At 43.2% G+C, this 23,652-nt stretch overlaps 1 protein-coding gene across 1 annotated transcript in view; it reads left to right on the plus strand.

Annotated features, from left to right (window-relative positions):
* The window catches only part of KCNMA1 (potassium calcium-activated channel subfamily M alpha 1), a 709,595-nt gene that overhangs the window by 613,252 nt on the left and 72,691 nt on the right, over positions 1–23,652 (plus strand). The window contains 2 exon segments of the mRNA XM_055325743.1: positions 7,504–7,597; positions 20,663–20,786. Coding sequence (XP_055181718.1) covers positions 7,504–7,597; positions 20,663–20,786 — 218 coding nt within the window.

The following is a 23,652-nucleotide window of genomic DNA, read 5'->3' on the forward strand; positions in this document are numbered from 1 at the left end:
TTAATGTGTTATGAAATATTCTTCTTCTTTTTTTCACCAGCCATTTAAAAATAAAAATATTTTAAGCTTATGGAGTATACAAAAACATGTTCCAGACTATAGTTTGCTGACCCTGGAACTTGAGAAGTATAAGAAAGAAAGCAGCTCTCGGTGCCAGGGAGTTGGCAAGTCTCATCCCTCCACTACAACTCGTCCCCCACAAACGGGTGCTACACATGCCAGGGCTACAGAAAAAAAGGAGTCAGATTCACTTTTTAGCTTCAGAGCAGTTAGCATCTCCTTGGTTGGAGTAAAGAATAGGGAGAGAAGGAAAGAAAAGTTGAAAAGGAGCAGTTTTGTTGGACTCCTGTATTTTTTTTTCTCAGTTTTTCTCAGTAAAAGTTATCTTCCATCTTGTACCGCCTTCCCAATCTCCACTCCATAGCAATAATTCAAGGAAATTCTTGCATTTCTCATTATAGTCGTGTATTTGCTCTTAGAATTCCGTTGTTTTATCTTTGTGTCTCATCTCTGAGAAGCTAATATCTAGTTTTAGCTTGAGACTTTTCTTTGCCCTTGAGATGATAGAAACAATCTGTTCCAATAAAAAAGAAAAAAAGAAAAAAAGAAAGAAAGAAAGAAAGAAAGAAAGAGCTAAAGGCAACCAGATCTCCAAAAGGAATTTCCTCCAATACTGAGCAGAGCATTGGGCGAGTTATTCTAGCAGGTCAGGGTTTTAGTGAAGATATATGAGCTGAGATTCTAGATACAGGGGACTTTGATGAATGTTGGACTTCTACCAGGATGCATATAGAACATGAGGCTTACAGTTTGAGATGGGGGGGATGTGGAGGGGGTGTTCAGTAGGTAACATCTAATCCACCCTGTTTGATTTCAGAGGATCCATTAGGCCTGCAGTGTTTCCGTAGAGAATATTGCAATCCAGGTCATGTGGGTTCTGTTAGTATATTTATATAGTATTTTTTTTCTCTCTCCCATGTAGGAGCTGAATTCTTTCATTACTCTGTGTTGATGGACTCAAACTTACACAATTCAGGTTTCCCAGGCAGTGAATAGAACCAGAAATACACCCTGTGATTAACTTCTACATAACCTATTGTTCCTTAAAGTCTCCCTCCCCATTCTCCTATTAGCTCTACAAAAGCCTAGAAATGAAAAAGCTGCAACAAACCTCCCCTCCCTGCCCTGTCAGCCTACCTGGGGACAGGCACCCCTGTGCCTGTGCTCTGGCCCACAGAGCCACTTAGAGATACCTTCCATCCTATGTTACATAATGGCAGGTTAGTGTTATTTTCAACCCACAACCTCTAGGTTTTTCAAATAAATGTATTTCCTATTTCTCAGCTAGAAGTTGTGAAATTATCCTGCCTGATAATGTAAATAATAAAGCAATTGTTCAGTTGTAGACAAGTTATATATGTTACATGTTGGAAATATTATTATTCTTGGCATTGCTTTTGAGAGGCAACATCCTTCATATTTTTATTACCTGTGCATTAATATTCTCTATGATCTTTCAAAAATATTGATTTTATAGGTTTATTGATTACAGTCTCAATAATACTGCAAAGTGTTCACCAATCTTCAGGGGGGATATATGCTATCCCAAGGTTTTCAGACCAGAAACTCTCATTTCAAGGATATCACCCACTGTAAGTCCCCATGTTCTGATATTGAGCTGCTTATGACCCTCTAGGCATAGAACTTGGCTCTGATGCCTGCCTTGCCATGTCCTAGCCTTCTTAACTGCTCAACCTCGCTAATGAGCACATGACATTTCCCTCTTATGGTATTCATCTTGAACCAATATCCAGGTGCTCCTTTATAGCAATTACAAAACCAAACTCACAGTATGGATTATTTATCTGGCATCTGTTGTTCTTGTTGTTGTTTTCCTTCATTGCTTCTAGAAGCATCTACACCTTCTCACCCATCTGGTTTGTGTGACAGGCAGCTAAGGTTCTGGTACTGTATGGTTACAAGACAGAAGACGTCCCTCCAGAAAACAGGTGCCATTCTGTGCTCCCATCCAAGGATTGCTCTTTGGTGGCCACATTGTAAGACCTCAAGAGTTAACTAGCCCATGTTTTCTGGTGAAAGTCTTAGGCTTTCCATCATATTAGAGAGAAAGGTTGAGTCAGCTTGGGAGTTTTGTCCATTGTGAATTGCATATTGGGAAAAGACTATATTACTATGACTTACATGATTTTTCTTGAGGAGAAAGTTTGGTAAACTCACAGAGAATAGGAAGCGCACTATTACATCCCTAGCTTGGCAACTTCACCCTCTCTCCTTACCCTCAAGATTTTTGTTCTGAAAGATGGAAAACACATATCCACTTGTCTTTTTTTTTTTTTTTTTAACACTCATGATAGAAGGAGATGCCATATATCCTTCTCTCTTAGGAGTGGCAAACCCGATGGCATTTAATACAAGTTAGGCAGCAATCAAAACCAAGCTGACCAAGCCTGCTGTTTGAGATGAAAATGATAGTTTAACACTGAGGATTGATGACTTGGAATATAATGATTATTCAGTAGGATGCATTCAACAGACTTCAGGAAATAATGGGTCTGGTCTTGCTGCCAAACTGAGTTTTCGGTCTGTGTATGTCATAGGGAGAAGGGTACTCTGTAGGTTTTTGGAAATTATTGCACAAACAAGATTGTTTTCTGACATATTATCCCTTCTGACATTGATGATAAAAACACAGCAAAAAGAATTTCAAGAAGCCATCGGGGCAAGAGAAAACTGCAGTTCAGCTGAGAGGAAGAAACTCCCCTTTTCATGTAAAGCTATAATTCTATTCGATGGTAAAACTCATTTGGAACTTCCCTAATGAAAAATTTCACAAAGGATTCATTTCCATTTTCTTTTCTCATTATTGTTTGGCAGTCAAGGTTGCAGCTAGATCGCGCTATCCCAAAGACCCATTTGAGTTCAAGGACACAACTCACAATCCTCGGCTTGTGGCCGAGCCAGGTGAAGGAGTTCGGGAGCCCGTTCCTCTTTTAATAACCGCACCCCTCAGTGTTCTCTCCTAACGTGCTGAGCTCAGTTGAAGAAGAAAGATGTACTGTTGTCGATTTCAGCATGCGTTCAGCTTGTTGGGCAGCAAAATTCCAAAAAGAAATGCCATAGCCAACAAGAAATAACAATTGAAATGACCCTGCCTCCAAACTAGCAGCTTGCTCAAGACTTTCATCGGAAGCCCTATTAGCTAGATGCCTTTGCGTTCAAGCCACTTTGCATGCTGCTCACTCTGAGTGATTCCAGTGTGAATATGACATTACTAATGACCTGTTAAGTGTGTGCAGATGTGGGTTTCTCCAGATGTGGTGATTCATAACGTAATGGAGATAGCTGGTTGACTCATGTTTATAGGTTGTTTGCCTTTTATTGCGTTTCCGAGTTTATTTGCTTTGAACTGTTTTTTTTTTTTTTTTAACTCCAGCCAACAAATTCACCTTTAAGTGTCAAAGGGCCTCATCCCCCTAAACCCTGTCAAGGACATAAGGAAGGGGGGATGTGCCCCCGGCTGGACCCAAGCACTGGGTCCATCACATTCAGCATTGAGCTATTTTGGGAAAGCTGAAAGTTGGAATCCTTGCCCTATTTTACTCAAAAGGCCCACAAAGAGGCATTGGTAACCCTGACACGGTGTTTGCAAGCTGGCTAGGACAATAAAGAAAGGGATTTCTATTAAAAAAAAAACAACAGTAAAGTATATGATCATCTTGAAATAAGCCCAGAGTTCTGGCCAGTGTTTCTGGTGGATGTTGCCTAGCTTTTGCTTGAAAACAGAATGCTGATGAAAAGTCGAGTAAAATGTTGTTACAGATGTTCGACTCTGCATTAAGGCTGTTGGAATTACCACCACATCTTAAATCAATTCCCAGAACATTGTCTGGAGGTTATGTCATTGAAATAATGAATCCTCTTTAGTCAAGTATAAGCAAACATGTTAAAACATCATTGTAACTTTAAATTAAACTCTAGCACAAACCAAGGGATCTGAAGCCTCATTAGACTTGCCTGACATTTTTCTAGCACTGAGTCTTCCCCAACTGTAAAACTGTTAGATTCAGAGCCTATTAGACAAGTGAGCGCTGGGAAGTTACAACAGCACATTAAGTGTTATACTTAGGGATGTGCAAAAACAAGCCCTTGAATTTTATGAGTACTTGGAGACTGGTTGGAGTTCAGCTCCTATAAAAATTCCACATTGGATTCCTGAACTTATTTGTGTTTTAGAGAAGCCGGTAAGTCAGGTTCCTTTCAAAGATCGTATCTTCATGTGCTTCCACAGCATGATGCAAGTGAAAATGCTGGAGACAGAGGTGTATTGTAATTAGCCAAAAAGTAGGCTAAGTAGGAGCCTGTAAATGTGCGTTGGCATGAAGTAGAGGCCAATTACTTCAATACATTTGTCTTTCATGAAAGTAAGTAAATTTAAGTCTTCCTTTTAATTCAATTTTTATTCCTTTCATGTAGTCACAGAAGCTATGAAATGAAAATTATATTTTATAGCTTAACTAAAAGTTTTTCTAGATCTGCTTTCTTTAAATATGCAGAAATTGATAGAATCCATATAAAGGATAATAATTAAATATGGTTTATAACCTACTTAGAGAAAGAAGTTATCGCTGCTTCTCTCGTGGGATCTAAGCCATATGTAATGGTCTCCATTACACAATGTTCATATATTTAAGCTGAAGACATTCCCCCCCATCCCCCCATTTCTTCAGGGAACAGATCTGCATTTCCAGGCCTTGTGAGTGCAGGAGGAAACCTTTGAACATGAGTTTCATTTAAGAGAACAAATCCTGGTTTAAATGCAGTATGATTATGATGGATGATCTTTCTGAGTTGCAATGAAAATAAATAGTTTCCTTGCATAGAAGGAGGCATGACTTTAGCACTAGAATGAAGTGTCTCCCTGGAGCTGGGTAACAGGTATTAACTTACACATCTTCCATGTGAAGATCACCGCAGGTAAACAAACAGTGACAAGGTGCAAGGATAATGGGCACTTAACCAAAGAGGGTTATTTATTATAGGTCCAGTGCAAACGGGGAGACAATAGGTAAGCAAAAGAATCCAACAGAATTGCCAGTGAGTGGGACTTCTGTTCAGGTCCTTACTAAAATAGACTCACTGAATAAATCGGATGAAACCATGGCAACATCTGGTGTCCTTGAATAAAGTCAGGCATAGTAGCCTAGGTTAGGTAAAAGACCTTTCTGGGTGTGTCACTCTAACCTTAAGGAGGCCTGTGTGACAGAGAAGAAGAGAATGTTCACCCCAACTAGCCCCACTCACATGCACGCATGTTATTCAGTCTGTCATGTGACTCAACTAATCTAGGTCACCCTGAACACAATATAGCAATAGCAAGTGGTCCATATTAAAAGGTGACCTTGTATTACGGGTGGAATCCAGGCAGGATTTTCTCCCCAATCCTTAGATGAGGAAAATGCAAAAGGATACTTATCCACACACCTCTCTCTCGTCTGTCTCTGTCTCTCTCTCCCTTTCTCTTTCGCTCACTGCCTTTCTACCCCATTATTAACCTGGGATGACTGGCCCCCTGTGCTATGAAAGGAAGATGAATTCAGGTCAAGCCCAGAGTGCCTGTTTGCTTGCGGAGAGATGCATATCAACTCTAAGTGATTTTTTTCAATACCATTTATGTGGCTTGTATTTATTTCCTTTAATCTTTTAAGTGCTGTTTAGTCTCTGTGTGATTTGCTGTGGATACTCATTTCTGATAAGATGCGATATCCTCCCAGCCACATAGTTAGGCCTGGAGCCCTAAGTGACTGATAGGGTCGCAGTCTGAGCCTGGGCCTCAGGGGGGACGGGGCGAGAGAGCAGCTGGTAGAGTGATGGGATGTAGGCATTCGTAGGTGCTTTCTTGCCTTCATTGCTTCTGGAAACACTCTCACCTCAAACTGCATTCTTGTTCCCTTTCCATGTGTCAACCAGAATAGAGACCACCCCCGACTAACAGTGGGATAGGGGAATGTACCAAGTGGGATACTTTGAAGCAGGTTTGGAAAATAGTTGGATTATTAGAATCCCTTGGAACCATGTATTGTAACGTACTAAATTTATTTAGGGTTTTCAGGGAAGTACCATATAATGCATGTCCTGATATGGGTCTTCCTGGGCAATGTCGAGTAGCTGAGATGGCATCCTCCCCCACCTGCCTAAGACTTGTACACCATTAACATATGTCAAGCTTCTTTTGATGTCATCACTGCTAATATTTCTCTTCTTAGCTTTAAGGTGACTGCCGTGCATTCCGGGTTTCAAGGGTGCTTCCTCCCAGTCTGTGTTGCAGTCAACTCTAAGAATCCAAGGATCCTATATTTTTCCTTCTTGACATTACAGCTTTAGCCTGAATTGTGGGGGGTGGGGAGAGGAGGGCTAGGATTTTGCCGCTGATGCTGATGCCCTTGGGTGACAGGCTGGGTGCGCATCTGCTAATTATGAAGCAGCTCTCTTAAAAAAAAAAAAAAAAAAAGCATGATGCAAGCTAATACATCTATAAAGCTTATTAGTGGGTGTCTTTGGGCAAAAGCAGTAAAGTGTGCTGTGTTGTTTGTGAGCGAACCTTCACATTGCTTAGTGATCTGTGTGGTTTAGACGTTTGGAAAACAACCTTGGTTTCCAACCCCCGCTGTCCCCCCTCTCGCCACCCCCACCCCCATCATCAGAGATATCACTCAGTGGCAACCTCCTCCTTCATTCGGGCGCTCTTCTCCGGCTGGTCTTCCAACCTCACAGCCCAGTCTGAATGAGTTGAGAAGGATGCAGCCCCCCCCCCCCCCCCCCCCCGCCCCATGCTCTCCCTCTAGGAGGGCCAAGAGCTGAGCTGGGCTGGAGATCCGTGAGCCAACAGGCACCAATGTTCCCAGTCCGGACTGATTGAAACATTGGCTGTCAGGGGCTCCAATCCCTGCCTCTCTGCAAGGCTCTTCCCCTGGCGTGCAGGGATTAGGCACCAGCTAAGGTGGTTCCTCCGTGGAATCAGCGGGCTGGCCGTGATTCTGCTGCTGTTCCCCATTCAACTTCATTTCTGACTGTGGTTATGGAAAACCCCATTCGATTACTCGGCAAAGCAACTACAGTCAATTCTAAGAGTAACGACTGAGTGTTCCCACCCCCCGACCCCCACATATATACATACATATATATGTATTTTATATACAGACGAATCATGATTTCTTTTCTTTCTTGCGGCAGGGCGCTTACAAACTGGTCTAGTCTGTTTCGAGTGCATGTTCAAAAGCTGGAGTGCTCAGAGGTGATGAGTTCACCTTCTCTAAGCCGGCCTCTTTGACTAACACATTTGGTCTTTGTCACTGGGTCCTAAAAGACAGCCATGAGTTCCTAGTGAGTGACTGAGCCGTGAGTGTGTGTCCTTTGATATCTTGCCTGTATCTCGCAGCCTGCCCTCCAACTGTTCATAATCTCATGAGCTGCCTGTCTTTCCAGTTGAAGATGAGCAGCCATCGACGCTGTCCCCCAAAAAAAAGCAGCGGAACGGAGGCATGCGGAACTCACCTAGCTCCTCACCCAAGCTGATGAGGTAAGAAGAGGGGCTTCGGGCCACGCGTGGGGGCCACCCCCCCCAGATCCCCTACTCCCCACCCTGCCCAGACCCGGGCCCAGAGTCTCCCCCCCCACCTTACAAGCACGAGGCACGAGGCGGGGGAGGGGACCGATCGTTAGGTGGCTTCTTAAAGGCTGGAGTATTTATTCTGTCAGCTTGTCAGCAGTTAATGATAGAGCTGAAAAAATTCTGTCATGAAAAACAGTTTGAAAAGCTGTTTGAAAAATACATAGGCTTTAAAGTCTTAGCTGTCACCATGTCCTGTCTCTGTGTAGTTCCTAAACAGCAGTGGCACTAATGACGGCGCCAACCAATCAGAGGGACTCGTGTGGTTAGTTTGCCTGCGGCGAGTCTCTTTCTGCTGGAGTCCCTCCGAGGACTGTTTGCTGTACTTAAGGCCATATGTGAGATGTATCATCACAATCAAAAATGAACCTGAAGATTACCTTCCTTTTATCCTGTCGATTGAAATCAAATTTCCGTTAATTGATTTTGACTGATAAAAAAGTCTAATAATCTGCGGACTTGCCAAAGCAAAGTTCAAAAGTAATCCAGTTCTGCTCAGGCTAAAAGCAATATTAATTATGAAATACAGCGTAGTGGGTACTCTTTCTCCCTCTCCTTCCTTCCTCCCTCCCTCCCTTCCTCCATCCCTTCCTTCTCTCTCCTTCCCCCTTCCCTCCTTCCTTCCCTCTTCCTTCCCATTTCCTTCCTTCCTTCCTTCCTTCCTTCCTTCCTTCCTTCCTTCCTTCCTTCCTTCCTTCCTTCCTCCCTCCCTCCCTCCCTCCCTCTCTTCCATCTTGACTATGGCTTCCTCTTGGAAATGGTAAATGAAACCAAATTCCAACAGAGTTCTGCAGGTTTCTCTTCTGGGCCTCTTCTTCGTCTTTCATTTTCCCCGGTTGTTTTTGATTCATCTGCCAATCCCAGGGCTTATTTCCTCCAACATCCTAACTCTGTAGCACCTCAGGGATGAAATAGGAGTGATCCCTACATGATCACTGCCATGGAAACACCTGCCATCTTGATGTTTCTTTTTCTTTCTCTTTTTCTTTCTTTCTTTCTTTCTTTCTTTCTTTCTTTCTTTCTTTCTTTCTTTATTTCTTGACATTGGCTGCTCTCTTCTCTTTAATTACTGAAATAAGATTATGGCCATCCCCCCCAACCCCCCCCCCACCGCCCCTTTCCTCTCTGCATACATTCCCATCATCCAGGCCCTCGGAGGCCACCCTTTTAGGATGCAGATGGGGCCATCCTTCTCCCTGCCCTGGAGGACAGGGATTCCCATGGAAGCTTCCCCCAGCCCCTTGTCCTGCTCCATTATGATCACCTCTTGCTGTTGGATGTTTCCTTAACAGTTCTCTCTCTGCCCCTCCACTCAGTCTTGCTGGGGTGTTGTTGATTTACATGCTTGTTTACAGTTTATGAGGAGAAATAAAAGGACCAACTGCCAAGCTTCTCGTTTTTATGATGCCAGTTGTCATGCTAGCATTCATTTCCTATTTACTCATCTTTAGGTAATCGCCTTATCTAATGCTAATAGTTTTATCCATTTAAAGTAGAGAAAAGCCCAGGCACTTCCTTTTGCCTAAATTTAGAGAAGCAAATAAATAAATAAAGAGAAGTCTGAAAAATCTGAAACCTTTGGAGCCAAATTCCCTGTCCCTGTTTGCTATGTAAAGTATGGCTCATTTCTTTGATCTTGAGTAATAATAATTCTGAGGCGTTATACTGTTTTCATATGCTTCAAAGCTGTGTCAAAGTTTTGCTGCTTAAGGGTACTTCTTTATTCTGTTGGCTCTTGGGTACCAAGATGACAGGTCTTCTGTACGAGGTGGAAGCTTTTTTAAGTCGTAGCCTTCAGCAAAACATCAAATTACCAAATCCAGGGTAACATACTTCTACACAAATGCCTTTCCTGTAGATATATTATACCATATATATTAAATACTTTAGTGTTACACGCTACATTTTATGTGCAATAGAAAGTGATGGTTTGAGGTAGCCTTGGGGGGACTTTTTTTCCACAAGCAGAAAAAGCTAGTGTATACCGTATCAAGCATGGTTTTTACAGGACTTTCTGCCCGAAGGCCTTTGTAAATAAGTAATGATCAACAGATTGGCTGTGGGTTTTTGAAAAGCATGCCTATGTCAGTTTGCATGATGGGGGAGAATTTTCAAAGTGGGTCTTGCTTTCATTGCCTGTTGGAGAGGGGCTGAGGGAGCAGTCATCCTGGGCTGGAGCTGTCTGCCCCGTGGTACATCAGAATTGCTAAACGGGGGTCAGGTGGTGTGAGCTGAGGCTTGCCAAGCTACAGAACTTGGGTTTCTGGTGTTGGTGCCTTTGGGCTACTCTATGGCCACAGCTACTGCTTCACCCCACCTGCCCGCAATGGTCTCGACTGCAGCTCAGCTGAAACGGGCTGTCCAATGACAAGTCGGAAAGTCTTCGACACCCTTCCTTTACCATAGAGTCATCTCTATGTCCCCAAATGCTCTGCAGCATCTTCTGACGTGGAAGCAAAGACCGGGTGCTGAGCCCTCTTTCCCCCTTCACTTCCAGCATGTGAGTGAAGAACCCATGGGCAGCTTCGTTTGGTTTGAATATCTGGCACTGATGGTGAGGCTGCCGGCACCTATTCTTGTTATATCCCTCTTGTTGATTGAGAAGAAAGAGCGGGGGCTCATGCTGTACCTTGTGGCTTCTCCAGGTCACCCTACCTCTTCAAACACTCCCTTTCGACTCTGCAGAAGATAGGACTCTTAGGTCCTATTCCTTCTGACCTGAAAAATCCATAAAGGAAGCTAATGACTTATTTGAAGTGAGTTTTTCGACATGAGTTTGTGGCTTGTTTGTTTGAGCAGAATCAATCATTCCGAATGTGGAAAGGTTTTAGTGGCCTATGGGCAGTGATAGGAATAGCTCCAAGAGAAACCAGAGAGCCCAGAATGGGAGGGGATGGGCTTTAATTTACCACTGTGGCTTCTGCAAATAAAACAGGCTCCTACGCAAGGGTTTCTTGCAAACTATCTGCCAGCATCAAGTGCTGCCGGGACTCTGCGCTAATGGTCTTTGTCTCCCTTTTGTTCTGGTATCAGACTCACTCTGGTTTTTCAGTGTCACTTAGCTCTCTGCACAGCCATTAGGTGAACAGCCTCGTTTTGTGTGTCTGGATCCTGATGCACTATGTTTTTTAGTCGCCCTGACAGAAAACAACTCTCACAGCCCGATTGAGCCAAATGGCAAGCGTCTGTGCTCCAAGCCAGGGAGTCCTGTGTCATGACAGATAACCTTTGGCTTCACAAACCCCCCAGGAGGAGCAGGCCATGGAGTTTCCCAGACTCATGTTATTTGCCTTCCTTGTTGATCTCTTAACATGGAATGATTTAAGGAACCTCTCTTAGTTTTCCTTTAAAGTCACCAACCACTCATTGCCCACTTGTCCCTGCTAGTGAGTCTACACCTTGAGAGGATGGCTGTGTTTTTCTTCCATTGCAGGGCTGCAGAGGGCAAGAACATTGTCTCTAGATAACTGAGTCAAGTGTTCTTAATTTGGGGGAGCTCACAGACCCCACTGAACTTCAAATGAAAGCTCTCTAGAAAGTTTCTCTAGGGGGGGAAAAAAGCACATTGGGCACCATTTTGACTACAATTGAAGCAGATCCATGGATTTCCCTCAAACCCTGCCCAGCTTACAATCATAGTTGGTTCTTTCCATGGCCACCTTCAAGGACCTGTATTCACAAATGCTGTTGGATACTAAGAATATTCCTCCAGCGGGTAGATAGTGGAGAGTAAATGCCTGGGCTCTCACACTGTATCCTCAAATGGATCCAAAAAGGCGGTGCATTTCAGCTGTCTGTTTCAATTCCTTTTCTCAGATTAATTCTCGTTGAGCAAATGTTTTTTGAAAGCCTACTGTATTCAGGGTTATAGAAAGTCTTTGAGGAGTATAAAGTAAGATGGGTTAGAATAGGTCTCTGTCTTCAAAACGATCACAGTTTAATGTAGGAGACAGGCAAGCGTATATGGCAAAACAGAGTAGAAACAGCTCAGAGATGTACTAGCATGGGCTGTGAGAACAGAGAACAGAGAGAGCTGCCATTACTTCTGGTTTGGGAGGCTGAGGCCAGTTTGTGAAAGAGGTTTCATTTAAACCTAGCCCTGGATGATGAGGAGAATTTTCTAGTAATATCAAGCCTACCTGTGTTCATTACTTACTGGGTGCCAGGCATCATTACAAGAACATTATGCCTGTGAACTCCCTGAATCCTAACTATAACTGCATGAGTAGGAATCATGCTTTCCTCCATTTTATAGATGAAGAAGCTGAGTAGCAGAGATGTAAAGTCTAGTGAATCTGATGTGTCTTACCCAATTAGGAGGATCTGAACCCCGGTGGTTTAGCTTCAAGCCCATATTATTAACTCTTTTACTCCTCTGTCCATTTGGAAGAAATAAGGAGAGTGCTCAGGCCATAGTAAATGGCTCAATGTGGCTGGATCAAGGGGTTCTTGGAGGAGCATAACTGGAGCTGGAAATATGAGAATATTCTTGTATCCACCCATGAAGGCTCTTGCCCATTATAGGCACTGGGAAATGCTTGCAAGTTCTTGAGGAGACTGTGTTTTAGGAGGATCACTGGTGGCAGTGTAAGGAGAGGTGTAGAACCAACCTTCCATCAGGGCAGCCTTCTGGAAACACATGTTACATAAATAAGTGTGAGGAGAAAGCCCAGCCAGCCCCAGCTTCTGTCAAGGTCCTTTGGGTGCCAAACCACTCAGGGTCTGCTGTAGAATAGTGGACCAGAAGTGGGCCATGGTCTTCCCAAGAAGAACACACAGAATTCCTGACATTAGTCCAAGTTATACCAGTTTCTCCAGGACCTGGGAAACTTAGAGTCAGATAGAGGGGCCATGAGCCATGAGGATTCATGAAGGATGTTTCAGGGAGACAATTTACTAAAGAGATGGCCCCCAGCCAGGCTAGCAAGGATAAATGACAATACTGAAAATAGAGACCCAGAAAATATTAGAGATTGGTTGCCTGAATAGGAGAGGAAAGAGGATTTGAGGAAAACTGATTAGCCTCTTGGCCATTTCCTGATCATTAAGTGAAATAAACTCATCTGCTTGTTAAGTCCCATTCTTCTCTTTTGATTTATGCCTTCCATGGGGTCTTTTTGTTAGGACTGCCAACTTGAAAGAGTCTAGTAATAGGAAATGGCAAGATGTCCTGAGCCCAGTCAGAGTTGGGGATGGAATGCCACTCTCGCCGTTCCTTCCAACTGGGAAGAATAAAGAAGGAAGGCAGGGACAGCTTAGCTAAGTAAATTCACCTCAGAATGCACAAACAAATACCAAATGACAGGCCCCGACGGGACTGGAGAAGAAAGAAATAGTGGGGCTCATCATACCAGGGCTTGGGGTGGATTTGACACAGGTCTCTGGACAAGTTGCACACTCAGCAGAGGGTCATTATCCCGTCCTCTCCTTTCAAGAGCATCTTGCACGCTCTCCTCTAGGACTGAAGAACATGTCAGTTCTCCCAGGTTGTCTCCCAGACATAAAGGCAGTAATTTCCTTCTTCCTTTTAGAGTGGTGGCTGCCTAACAAGAGATGATATATGAGGTGGCAGTAGTTCTTGACTGTTTACTTGTTAGGCAGGGAAAAAGATGTAAGGAGATAGATACAGAAGTTGAAAAGGACTCTGGTCATGGCAGAGTGGCCAGAGCCTGGCCTGAAGGTTTTGTCAAGGTGGCTCCAGGGATGACCTTCTGGTGGGAGATGCGGGTGGGTGTGTGTGTGTGTGGGGGGGCAATGCGGGCAGCTGTGTCTCAGGAGAGATGCTCATTACACAGGAGGGTGGGGGCAGTGCTGAAGGATGAGCGAAGGTAGGTGTCAGAACCAAAAGCCAGTATCCTTGCAACATAACGGGAAATAGTATTCACCCTGAAATGAAATGTACCCCAGAATGAGATAGATCATTTATGGTATGAAAACCCAAATAACCCAAATATGAGTCCTTTTGAAGAGACCACCTGAGACCCTCTTCGGCACAGCCTGTGACTCACTTGCTTGGCCTGCCACTCTTGAGCATTGCATTCAAGGACTTAGTTACTAACTGCCTTGGAGTAGAAGAAGAAATGGAGTAGAAGAAGAAATGAAGAGAAAGGAGGGCAAAAAAACACAAAAAAAACAAAAAACAAAAAACAAAAAACAAAAACAAAAAATGGAATTTTAAATGTACGTTTCAAGAACTAATATTTTATTGGCTGTTTAATGTTTATTTGCTAATTAGCTCATGGGATGGAGGTCAGCAAGAAAGACACGTTAGTGTCTCACTTTATCACTGAATAGTTGCTTGTAGTCCCAGTGGCAAAGACTAGTTCTGTGGAGTGTATCCATTGTGTCAAGCACCACTGTGGGGCTATGGGGATATTTTTGAGGTCTCACACTTTGTTTCAAATGTTCCTCCTGAATCTATCCTCCTCCATAACCTGAGACAGGAGCCGCTTTCCCCTTCTTAGGAACTCCTACCAGAAGAGGTGAGAGATGCTCCTTCAGAGATAATAATTTGCATTTGTAGGAGGCAGCTGGATTTTGTTCATTCTCCATTGCAGAGCCCTGAAGCACAGTGCCCTGAGCTGCAAAGACAGACAGACTAGCATGGTGGGCATTCATGGAAGGCACAGCTTGTATGAATAATCAGTAGGAAAGGAAATTACCCCATGGGCCTTTGTCAGGACAATGTACAAAGGAGAGCCTCAATAATCAATTAAGTCTGGGAAAGCTTTTGCTGTGTTCCAATATTTGAAGACTCAGTTCAGGAACATCCACATTTTTATAGCAACCGAGGAGCCCCAGTGAGTTAAATTTTTCATATCTATGCTTCTTGCATCTTAGCTCACACCTCCAAAGTCCACAGCTAGAAATTAAGCATGCCTGACTTCAAATAAAGAATAAAAGATCATTGTTTTGAGGGTCTGCAGAGCAAGGAATGCAACTTGCCATCAATTAATCTGAGGAAGTGAACTAAATGCCCTGCTAGAGCAGAAACACAAAAAGCTTGCCTTGAAGACAAGTGCCTAAAGCAAAACCACAAATCCCTCTTCCAGCAAACCTGCTGTGGGGAAGCCAGTATTATATTTTAAAGAGCAGAGTTCCGCTTACAGGCAAATACAGCAAATCCCAGTTTTTCTGTGGCAGTGGGTTCAACACTGGCCTTCAGAAATTTACATTAAAGTACAAGTAAACAAACCAAAAAAAAAAAAAAAAGGTGTGAAAGAGGAAAGTTACAGCATGGTTTTTTAATTGCATCCTTTGCTTGAGCTTTGGGGCCTCATTTCGCATCTCCTAAGGCTTCTCCTATCATTCCAAGCACCCCATTTAGGTTGAGGCCCACCCTGCAGTGGTCTCCCTGGGAAATTGGAGGCTGGATAAAATGTGAGAGAAATTCTCAGCCAGGGAGAATGAACAAAATCCAGCTGCCTCCTATAAATGGGAGTGGGTGGAAGAGGGGGCCAAGCAGCATTGGCTCCCAGTCAAGACCTGTTCAAACCTTGCCTCTCCTCTCACTGGCTGTGCCATATTAGCATGTTACTTAACCACTTTCTTTTCCAACCATGCAAATGGGTAATAATAGTGGAAATTACCTGCCAGTGTTACAGTCATGAGTAAATCATAAAACCTAGGTAACAGTTCCAGCCCTAAACATTTTATAACAATTCAACTCATGGTGGCTAACCATTTATAGTGGCGATACTAGTAGAAATAACTATAGTAACCCTATATGTGTATTATTAAACTGCCCTACCCTTACCATCTCCTTTCATAAGAGCTACAAATATATGAGTGGCTTTTTAGCAAAGTATAAAGAATAATAATAATAATGGTAGTTAACATTTACTGAGGGCATGCTCTGTGTCATGTTCTATGCTAAGTGCAGGACAGGGCTTTACTCGTGTAATCCTTAAATGGAATCCATTAAGTCATGGTGGTGATTCATACTCTAATTGTACAGATGAAGAAATCGAGGCAAGGTGCAATGTAGCAAGTAGGAGGTAAGCCAAAACTTGCAGACAGATATTTTGGTTGCGGAGCCACTATGCTATATTATCACTTAGGAAATCGGTGGTTTCCTCCCCTCAGTGATTTCTACCCCAAAAACATCCCTTTTGGAGACAGACTCTTGGGTCAAATGAATCAATTAAGTGGCAGGTGTCCAGGCTTCCTCTTTCCTTTGAACTGGTTGTCATAGGTATCAACCCAAAAGTGTGGTTGCGAGTTAAATGCTCAAGAGAAGTGCCCTCTCGGGCAGAGCAGAAATGTAGGTTGAGGTGGGGTGGGGTGGTGCTGAGGGAGGGAGGTACTTTGGCCTGAACTCTTTGAATAAGATATTGTGTATTTCTGGTATCATTTTGTAGATTCCTAAACAGGTGGCAGGACGCATTTCTTCCTGAAATGAACAGGTGAGACTCGAGGGCAAGAAGGGCAGCTAGGGTCCCTTCTAGAGATCGACAGCTGATACACTGTGCCCACTTTTCAAGGTGGGCTGTTGTATGGGTTTCCTGGGGCTGCCATAACCAGGTGGACACACTGGGTGTCTTCATCAATAGAAATTGATTTTCTCACAGTTGGGGATGTTAGAAGTCCAAGATCAAGCTGCCAGCAGGGTTGATTTCTTCTGAGGCGGTGAAGGAAAAGCTCTGTTCCAGGTCTCTCTCCTGAGTTTCTAGATGGCTGTCTTATCTCTGTGTCTTCACATGTCCGTACATGTCTGTGTCTACATTTCCTCTTCTTATAAGTGCAGCAGCTATATTGAATTCGGGCCCATCCTAATTACCTCTTTTTAATTTAATTTCCTCTTTAAAGACTCTATCATACAGTCTCATCCTGAGGTACTGAGAGTTCGGACTTTGATGTACAGACTTGGTGGGGGACAGAATGATGCTCACTTAACAGCTGTGCAGCAGATAGACCTCACCTCAGAGAGATTCTGTTACTTTAAAATAATGCATGTACATCGGCTCAGTGGTAAATGACAAGTGAGCCTTGAATCAATTATGGTGTATTTTAGGGGAGTTCAGATTACTTCATGAGTTAGGGAAATGTATAAAATAAGTAAGATAGGAAAGACAATATCTAGTATTTCTCCTTAATTCTAACTAAGGGGCTTTTGAGTAATTGTCTCAGAACGTTTGAATGTGGTTCTTTTAATCATTTTATGAACAAATGATGCTGGGATGATTTGTTCTGGGATGTTTCTGGTGGACTTCCTTTCTAGTTACAGCAGACTGTCTGGTTCTTCTCCTGGGCCTCCCCTGACCATAACAATGTTAGTTGTTGTGCTCAGTGGCAAATGCTCCAACTTTCTTTTATTGATGTAAACTCCATCAACCTCAATTTAGAAGTGCAAGTTCCTATGGCCAACTGGCTCTTCACTATTCACCTATGTCAGAGACCTCTGCAGTTTAAGCCAACCTAAGCCACCCGAAATCACTACAGCAATAGATATCATGAAGAAATTCATCCTGTCCAGTTCAAAGTAGTTACTGGAATAAACCATGTCCCAAGCTTTCTTCCAGATGGTAGAACCCAGTGAATGAGGAACACTCATGGTCCTTCATGGAACTCTAAAGTCATCAGTCTTTATCTTTTCTGATCTCCATCATTGCTCTGACAACATTTCTAGAGTTACTTAATGACCTCTGGCCTTTTGATTCCCAGAAGTGGCCCAGAAGGATTTCCAGAATCCTTCTACCCACCTCTTTCTCAGAGAGAGAACAGTACCTCAAGGCTTGAAGGTCTTCTAGGTTCACCTAACATTTACAATGAAATCTCTGTATCCCAGCTTTTCTGGAATGTCTCAAATGATGAGAAATCCACTCTCTTGGGAAACAACTCATGTCATTTTTTTAAAACCCCTTCCATTTTTATAACATTCTTCATGTTTGGAAACTTGATTTTTGTTCTATCTAAATTCCACACATGGTTCTTAACCTGCTCCCAATCAGTCATATGCAATCAGTGGATTCCATCTTCCATTTGAGGACCACAATGGCACATCAGAGGACTGGCTACTGTGACTGGCCTGAGTGTTCTATACCTCATATTGGACAACACTGCAGCCAACATCATCTGCTATGGTTTGGGGTGCCATCCTTGGGCTCATATAGGCCTGCAGGGGATCCTAATGGCTGCTAGTGGATCAACACTAAAATAAGCTGAGATTCCTCCTCATTTTTTCAGGGATCAGATAAAATGCTACCTTCTCTGGGCAGCCTTCCTTAATGTTACTCAAATGCCAGGCAATTAACAGCTTCTTTGTTGGTATTCTCATGCCACCTTGTGTGCTATAACACTCATCACAGTGTATCACAACTCTTGATTGACGTTTTCTCTCTCTTGCTATATTATGACCCTCTCTTTGACTAGGGACTGCATCCTAATCATCAGGGTAGTCGCCATTCCTGGATCAAAATAGAAAATTCATGTTTATTGACTGCTTTGATGTTTCAAGAAATCAAAGTTCAAAGTCCAGGTATCAATGACTGGTCAGAAAGGGAACTATTTTTGTTTGGGGAGACTTTTTAATGGTCCTAAGATCAGACCCTTTGAGGAAAATCCTGGGTAATACATTTAAATTATCCAGGCCAGGGTGAGAGGTGTGTGGGGAGTACAGAGTGCAGCATGACATACCACTGAGACTTCTCAGGTGCTTTTGGATATTACAGTGCCAATCATGGCTTGCAACCCTAGTGTCAAATTACACCTGAAACGACTATAACGTTGTATGTCAACTACACTTCAAGAATAAATAAGATTTTTTAAAGAAGAAATTATACCTGCTTTCCCCAGACCCTCACCCCAGTTAATGAGGCTTGACATTAAACAACTGTCTTTTCTCTTCTCATTGAGGGATGACTGATCATCAGGCTTGTTTATTTACTTTTCTAAGATGAGGGTCGGAGGTATTATAGGCAAGTTTCAAGCCCCTTTGAGATAATACTCCCTCTCTAACCAATAAACTGGGCAAGAGAATTTGAAGCTGGGTCTATTTCTTTAGAGAAAATTTATTAAGATCCTATTGCAACTAAAATATGTTCTTCTAGGGCTGGGAAGACTTCATTCTGGTATTTTCTGAAATCTCTTTGGTGGTTTCTAACCACCTACCTATCACAGATGGTTAGATATCCTATCACAGATGGATATCTATGAAAACTATTAAAGATTCTTCAAGGACAAAAAAAAAAAAATCAAAAGTTGCTCTTGCTCTGATCTGTGACCAGTTCTTAGGAGCAACTGCCTTTTTTATTTCAGCATTTTTGACTGAGTTCAGTATTTGAAAGGTGGCCTGGTGGTTTACAACACCTAAAGATCTCCCAACAGCTCAGCTACTGAGATGCTATTCCAAGGTGGATTGTTTTTCTCTTCTGAAGATTAGATATGACAGTTCCTATAGTAATCTAGCATGTTTGTTGAAGATAACTTTGCAGAATTGCTCACATGGTATTTATCATTTGGTATAGCCTAAAAGCAAATTCTCAGGAATAAATAAATGCAGTGAGAATTTTCCCATCTTAAGTCGGGATGGAGTGAATACCGGGGGTGGGGGAACAGTTCATACTAGGTATCCTAATATCCCAAAAGCTTAGTTCTAGGGCTGTGGATCATGTAGGAGAGATTTCTGTCCCACTTTCTATGTAGTGGACATGTAAATGAGAAGTGTCAGAGAAATTTCAGAGGGAAAAATACTAAAAACTAAGTAGTCACCCACTGATGCTTAAAATAGATCATATAAAGGTAAAATCACTTTATAATAAGTTTTTGGAATTAGAACCTTTTTATATTTTCTATCTTGAATTGGTGATATTATTTAGGAAAGATAACTCCCCTGCAAGGACAGGTAGATATGCCCGTGACAGTGTCCTAATTATATGTGGTCAATGTTGTAGAAACCTAAAAGACCTCCCCCCAATTGAGATATGGAATCGCTATCAGAGATGGAATCGGACAATGAATATGACCCAAGATGTAGGAGTATGTTTCTTATGCTGTGAACCTGTTAGACCTGCCTGATTTTATTGTAATTCCTAAGGTTGTTGGTAAGGCTTTGCCAGCCCACTGGAGGGGAGGCCTCTGCAGCAGCATCGTTCCTCTCTACCAGTAAACAAGGCAAGAGGATGAATTCAAGACAAGTTTATTAAGATGCATCTGAGCTTGAGCTCTCATCCAAGGAAGGCTGCAGTTGGGAGGTGCAGTGGGGGTGGGGGGAGACCGTCATTGGATGGTGAGTGCAAATACAGTTGTCAAGGCAAGGAGAGAGGGTGTTGTTTAGTATTGAAATCATGTATTCCAGATGTGGGCATTTGGTAGTCAATCTGCTCTGAAGTGACATGCTGCTGAATCTTTAAAGGGCTTCAGCCGGGGAGAGCAAAATCTGATTGGGCAAATTGCTAAAATATTTAAAGTGCAGCCTGTTAAAGCTTTTACTGCGAAGAGCATCACGTCAGAAGTTGTAGTCAGAAAGAGCAAGTAATTGGCTTTCCATCCTCATGCCAGTCAGTCAGCATGAGGCTCTATTCCTATTCCTTCCTCTTCATTGCCAATGCTAATAACAACCCTTTGGTATGAGTGTGTGTGTGTGTGTGTGTGTGTGCGCACGCGCACGCGTGTGCACATGCCCACGCACGTGTGTGTGCATGCGCGCACACACATGCACACACTGGGGAGACTGGATGGTTGGTAAAATGAGAATTGGAGGGAGAGGTATCCATGAAAGGAGGCTAAGTCCACAAAATGACATGAAGATCATTTTAGGGAATTACTAGGTGATAAAGGTAGCATGCATTTCCAGGTGATTATGATGGTTGGGGCAGTTGTCCTTTAAAGAAGGGGTTCTGCAAACCAAAGAATGGCCTTCAGTGGTGGCCACTTACCATGTGTCTTTCAACTCCTCTGAGATATTACACAGGGGGCACTTTCCATTTATAATTCATTACATTTTCCACTTAGGTTTTCTTGTCGTTTTCTCCCCAGGCATGACCCCTTGTTAATTCCTGGCAATGATCAGATTGACAACATGGACTCCAACGTGAAGAAGTACGATTCTACTGGCATGTTTCACTGGTGCGCACCCAAGGAGATAGAGAAAGTCATTCTGGTGAGTGGCGGGCCACAGAATCCATGCTATCCACTTCTGTCCCAAACTACCATGGCCAGGAATGAGGTTTCTCTAACTGGCTGGTGGGAAGATAGGGTCCCTGGGCCTAATTATTTTTGATAACAAAAATTTGGGACACAGACTGAAGCAACTGGAACTCCTATCAGAATATGAGCCAAGGATGTTATTTTTAATCTCTGAATATTTATTGGCTCGTTACAATATGGGGTGGTCATGTGCTGTGTAGAAGGCACGATGGGAGGCGGTATGTATGTAATTCCTATGGATGTGGCTCTGCTTGACCTCTTTACACTTCAGTTCTCTTATCTGTGAGAAGATGGGATGAGAATGACCCTAACTGCTAGGGTTGTAGTGAAGAGTAAAACCCACAGGGGAATCAATAAAGTTACTTATTATTATTAAATGCCTTGAAGAGATATGAATGCTACCAATATAATAAATAATATTTTTTGTTTATAACAATGTCTTGTCTTCTTCTAGATAATAGCCTTGCATATTTGGGATCCTTCTTAGCACATGATGCAAAATGAATTTGCTGATGACAGCGATGAGCCATGGGTCCACCTCGGACAAGTGGGGGCTGAGAGCCCTATTTCATGGTTAGGTCATCTCAGTAGCAGCAGTAGGCTTCTTCTGGTCTCTCTTAGGAATGTCAGCCTAGATAACAATCCATTCTACTCTGTGGACTTGTCCTGTTAACAGCTTTAGGTTTTAATGCCCACATCAGCTTCCCTACAGTTTATTGTCCTGCTAATCCATGAAAAATGGATTAATAATCAGGAAGGTCAAATGGAAGAGTTCTTTTTCCTTTATGCCTTCTCATTGCAGATTGCTGTGCCCTGCTTCTTTATGTCAGCTAGGAAAATCCTATCACTTCTGATGTCATGGCCACCCTTCTCAGAAAAGGGCTGTCCCAGTTCCTCAGAATGACTTCATACTCTAATCCACTAGATTTTTTTTCCCCTGTGTTTTCATCTGAATGTGTCTATGTATGTGTGTTCTCAGTTTAATGATAATCAAGCAATTAAGAGCCAATACAGGATTGTTCTAGAGGCTGTCTTGGAGGTGTGAATGTTGCAGACAAAAGCACGGAGAGTCAGAATTCTCAAGAAACAGCTATTGTCCAATTTTCCAAGAGTGCAAATGGTTCTAATCACAAAGGTGCTCCGTGTATTTACATCCTGATGTATTCACTGCACTTTTGCCCTGTTGATCCAAACTCAGACTGGCGCTACCCATTTGGAGCCGGTAAAGGGCTGGTATCGAATCTGGAATCCAGAGTTTTAATGGCTTACCTCTATTCCTGAAGAGTGTATGGCTAATTGACATCCAAACAAAGTCCCTTCTGGCATGAAAGAGTTTAAGGAAGTGAGTTACTGCTTCTGTCATCTGAAAAATAACATCGTTTAACAAAACATTTATAATAGGCCATTTATGTGCTAGCTGCTGCTCTTGTCACTAGGGGTACAGCCCCTGACAATGACTGCTGTCATAGAGCTTATGTTCTAGGAAAGGCAAAGAGAAGATATGCAGGTGAACAACTGAATATAGGAAAACAGTTCAGACACTGATACAGTGCTATGAAGACAATCAAGGAGGGCCATGGGCCAGAAAGGGACCCAGAAGGTGTTATTTAGACAGTGTGGTCCAAGAAGCCCCCGCCAAAGTCACACTGGAGCAGAGATGAGAATGCTCAGAAGAGCCAGCCATGTGAAGATGCTTTGGGGTTGCATGCATCCACTGGGTGCAGGGTACTAACTGCCCTGGGGGCTAGAAAATATGAAGTAGCCTCAATCTTGAGGAAATGGTCATCTAATTAGAAGACATAAAATGCAGCCAAGAAATAATATATTTAATGCTGCGTGTTATGAGGCACAAAATGCTATTCACATCTAGGGGAGAAGGACTAGGATGCATCTGACTGGCCAGGGGAGTCTTAGTGGATGCACACAGATTGTGCTTTGAAGGGTTTAAGGCCACAAAGGCCCAGCTTGGGCTAGGCCTTCAAGGATGTGTAGGAAGCAGAGGATTGTGATGTGAGTAGTTGTTCCGTTGGGTCCTAAGCCTGACAGAATCAGACTCTAGGAATTGGGATTTTGACAGGATTCTGTAGGTGACATTACTATGGCTGGTCTAAGGATTGGTGTATTGGTCCCCAGAGCTAAGCTCCTGTGGTCAGCCACTGTGTTAGCTGGAGCCTTTCCCACCTCCCAGTGTCACGCTCCAGCCCCTAGTCTGGACTCAGTTTGTATTTCTCAGGATCAATGAAGAGAGCTTGACTCCCTGGTGACCTGGCCAATTAAAAGGAATTAGAGGGCCACCTGGGTGGCTCAGTCTGTTGAGTGTCTGCCTTGGGCTTGGGTCATGATCCCAGCCTGAATCAGGCTCCCTGCTCAGCGGGGAGCTTACTTCTCCCTCACCCTCTGCCCCTCTCTCACCCCCTCCCTACTTGTACTCTCAGCTAGCTCTGGTACTTTCTCTCTCTCAAATAAATAAGTACAATCTTTAAACAAAATAAAAGTAATGAGAAACCCCATCACAGCATACTGTAGACCAGTTGATGCTCTACTAGTGGTATCCAGGCATTCAGACTTCCAAACAGCCAACTAACTAACTTTAGGTCTTCTCCATGAAGCAGGGATGTGGGATGTTGACTTCCCAGTGGGTCCTCCTTGATCACCATTTCTAAGACATTCTTACGGCCCCTGTCTTAGGTGTTCTGTACTATTGCAGAGGGAAACTGATCATGGTGACAGTCCCTGCTTTATTCTAACGATCAGGGTGTGAAAGCTAGCTGCTTCTCCTCCTTGGGGGTTACTGTAATAACCCTGACATTGTCGTGAAT

This window comes from Nyctereutes procyonoides, unplaced genomic scaffold, assembly GCF_905146905.1.
Source record: "Nyctereutes procyonoides isolate TBG_1078 unplaced genomic scaffold, NYPRO_anot_genome, whole genome shotgun sequence".
NCBI lineage: Eukaryota > Metazoa > Chordata > Mammalia > Carnivora > Canidae > Nyctereutes > Nyctereutes procyonoides.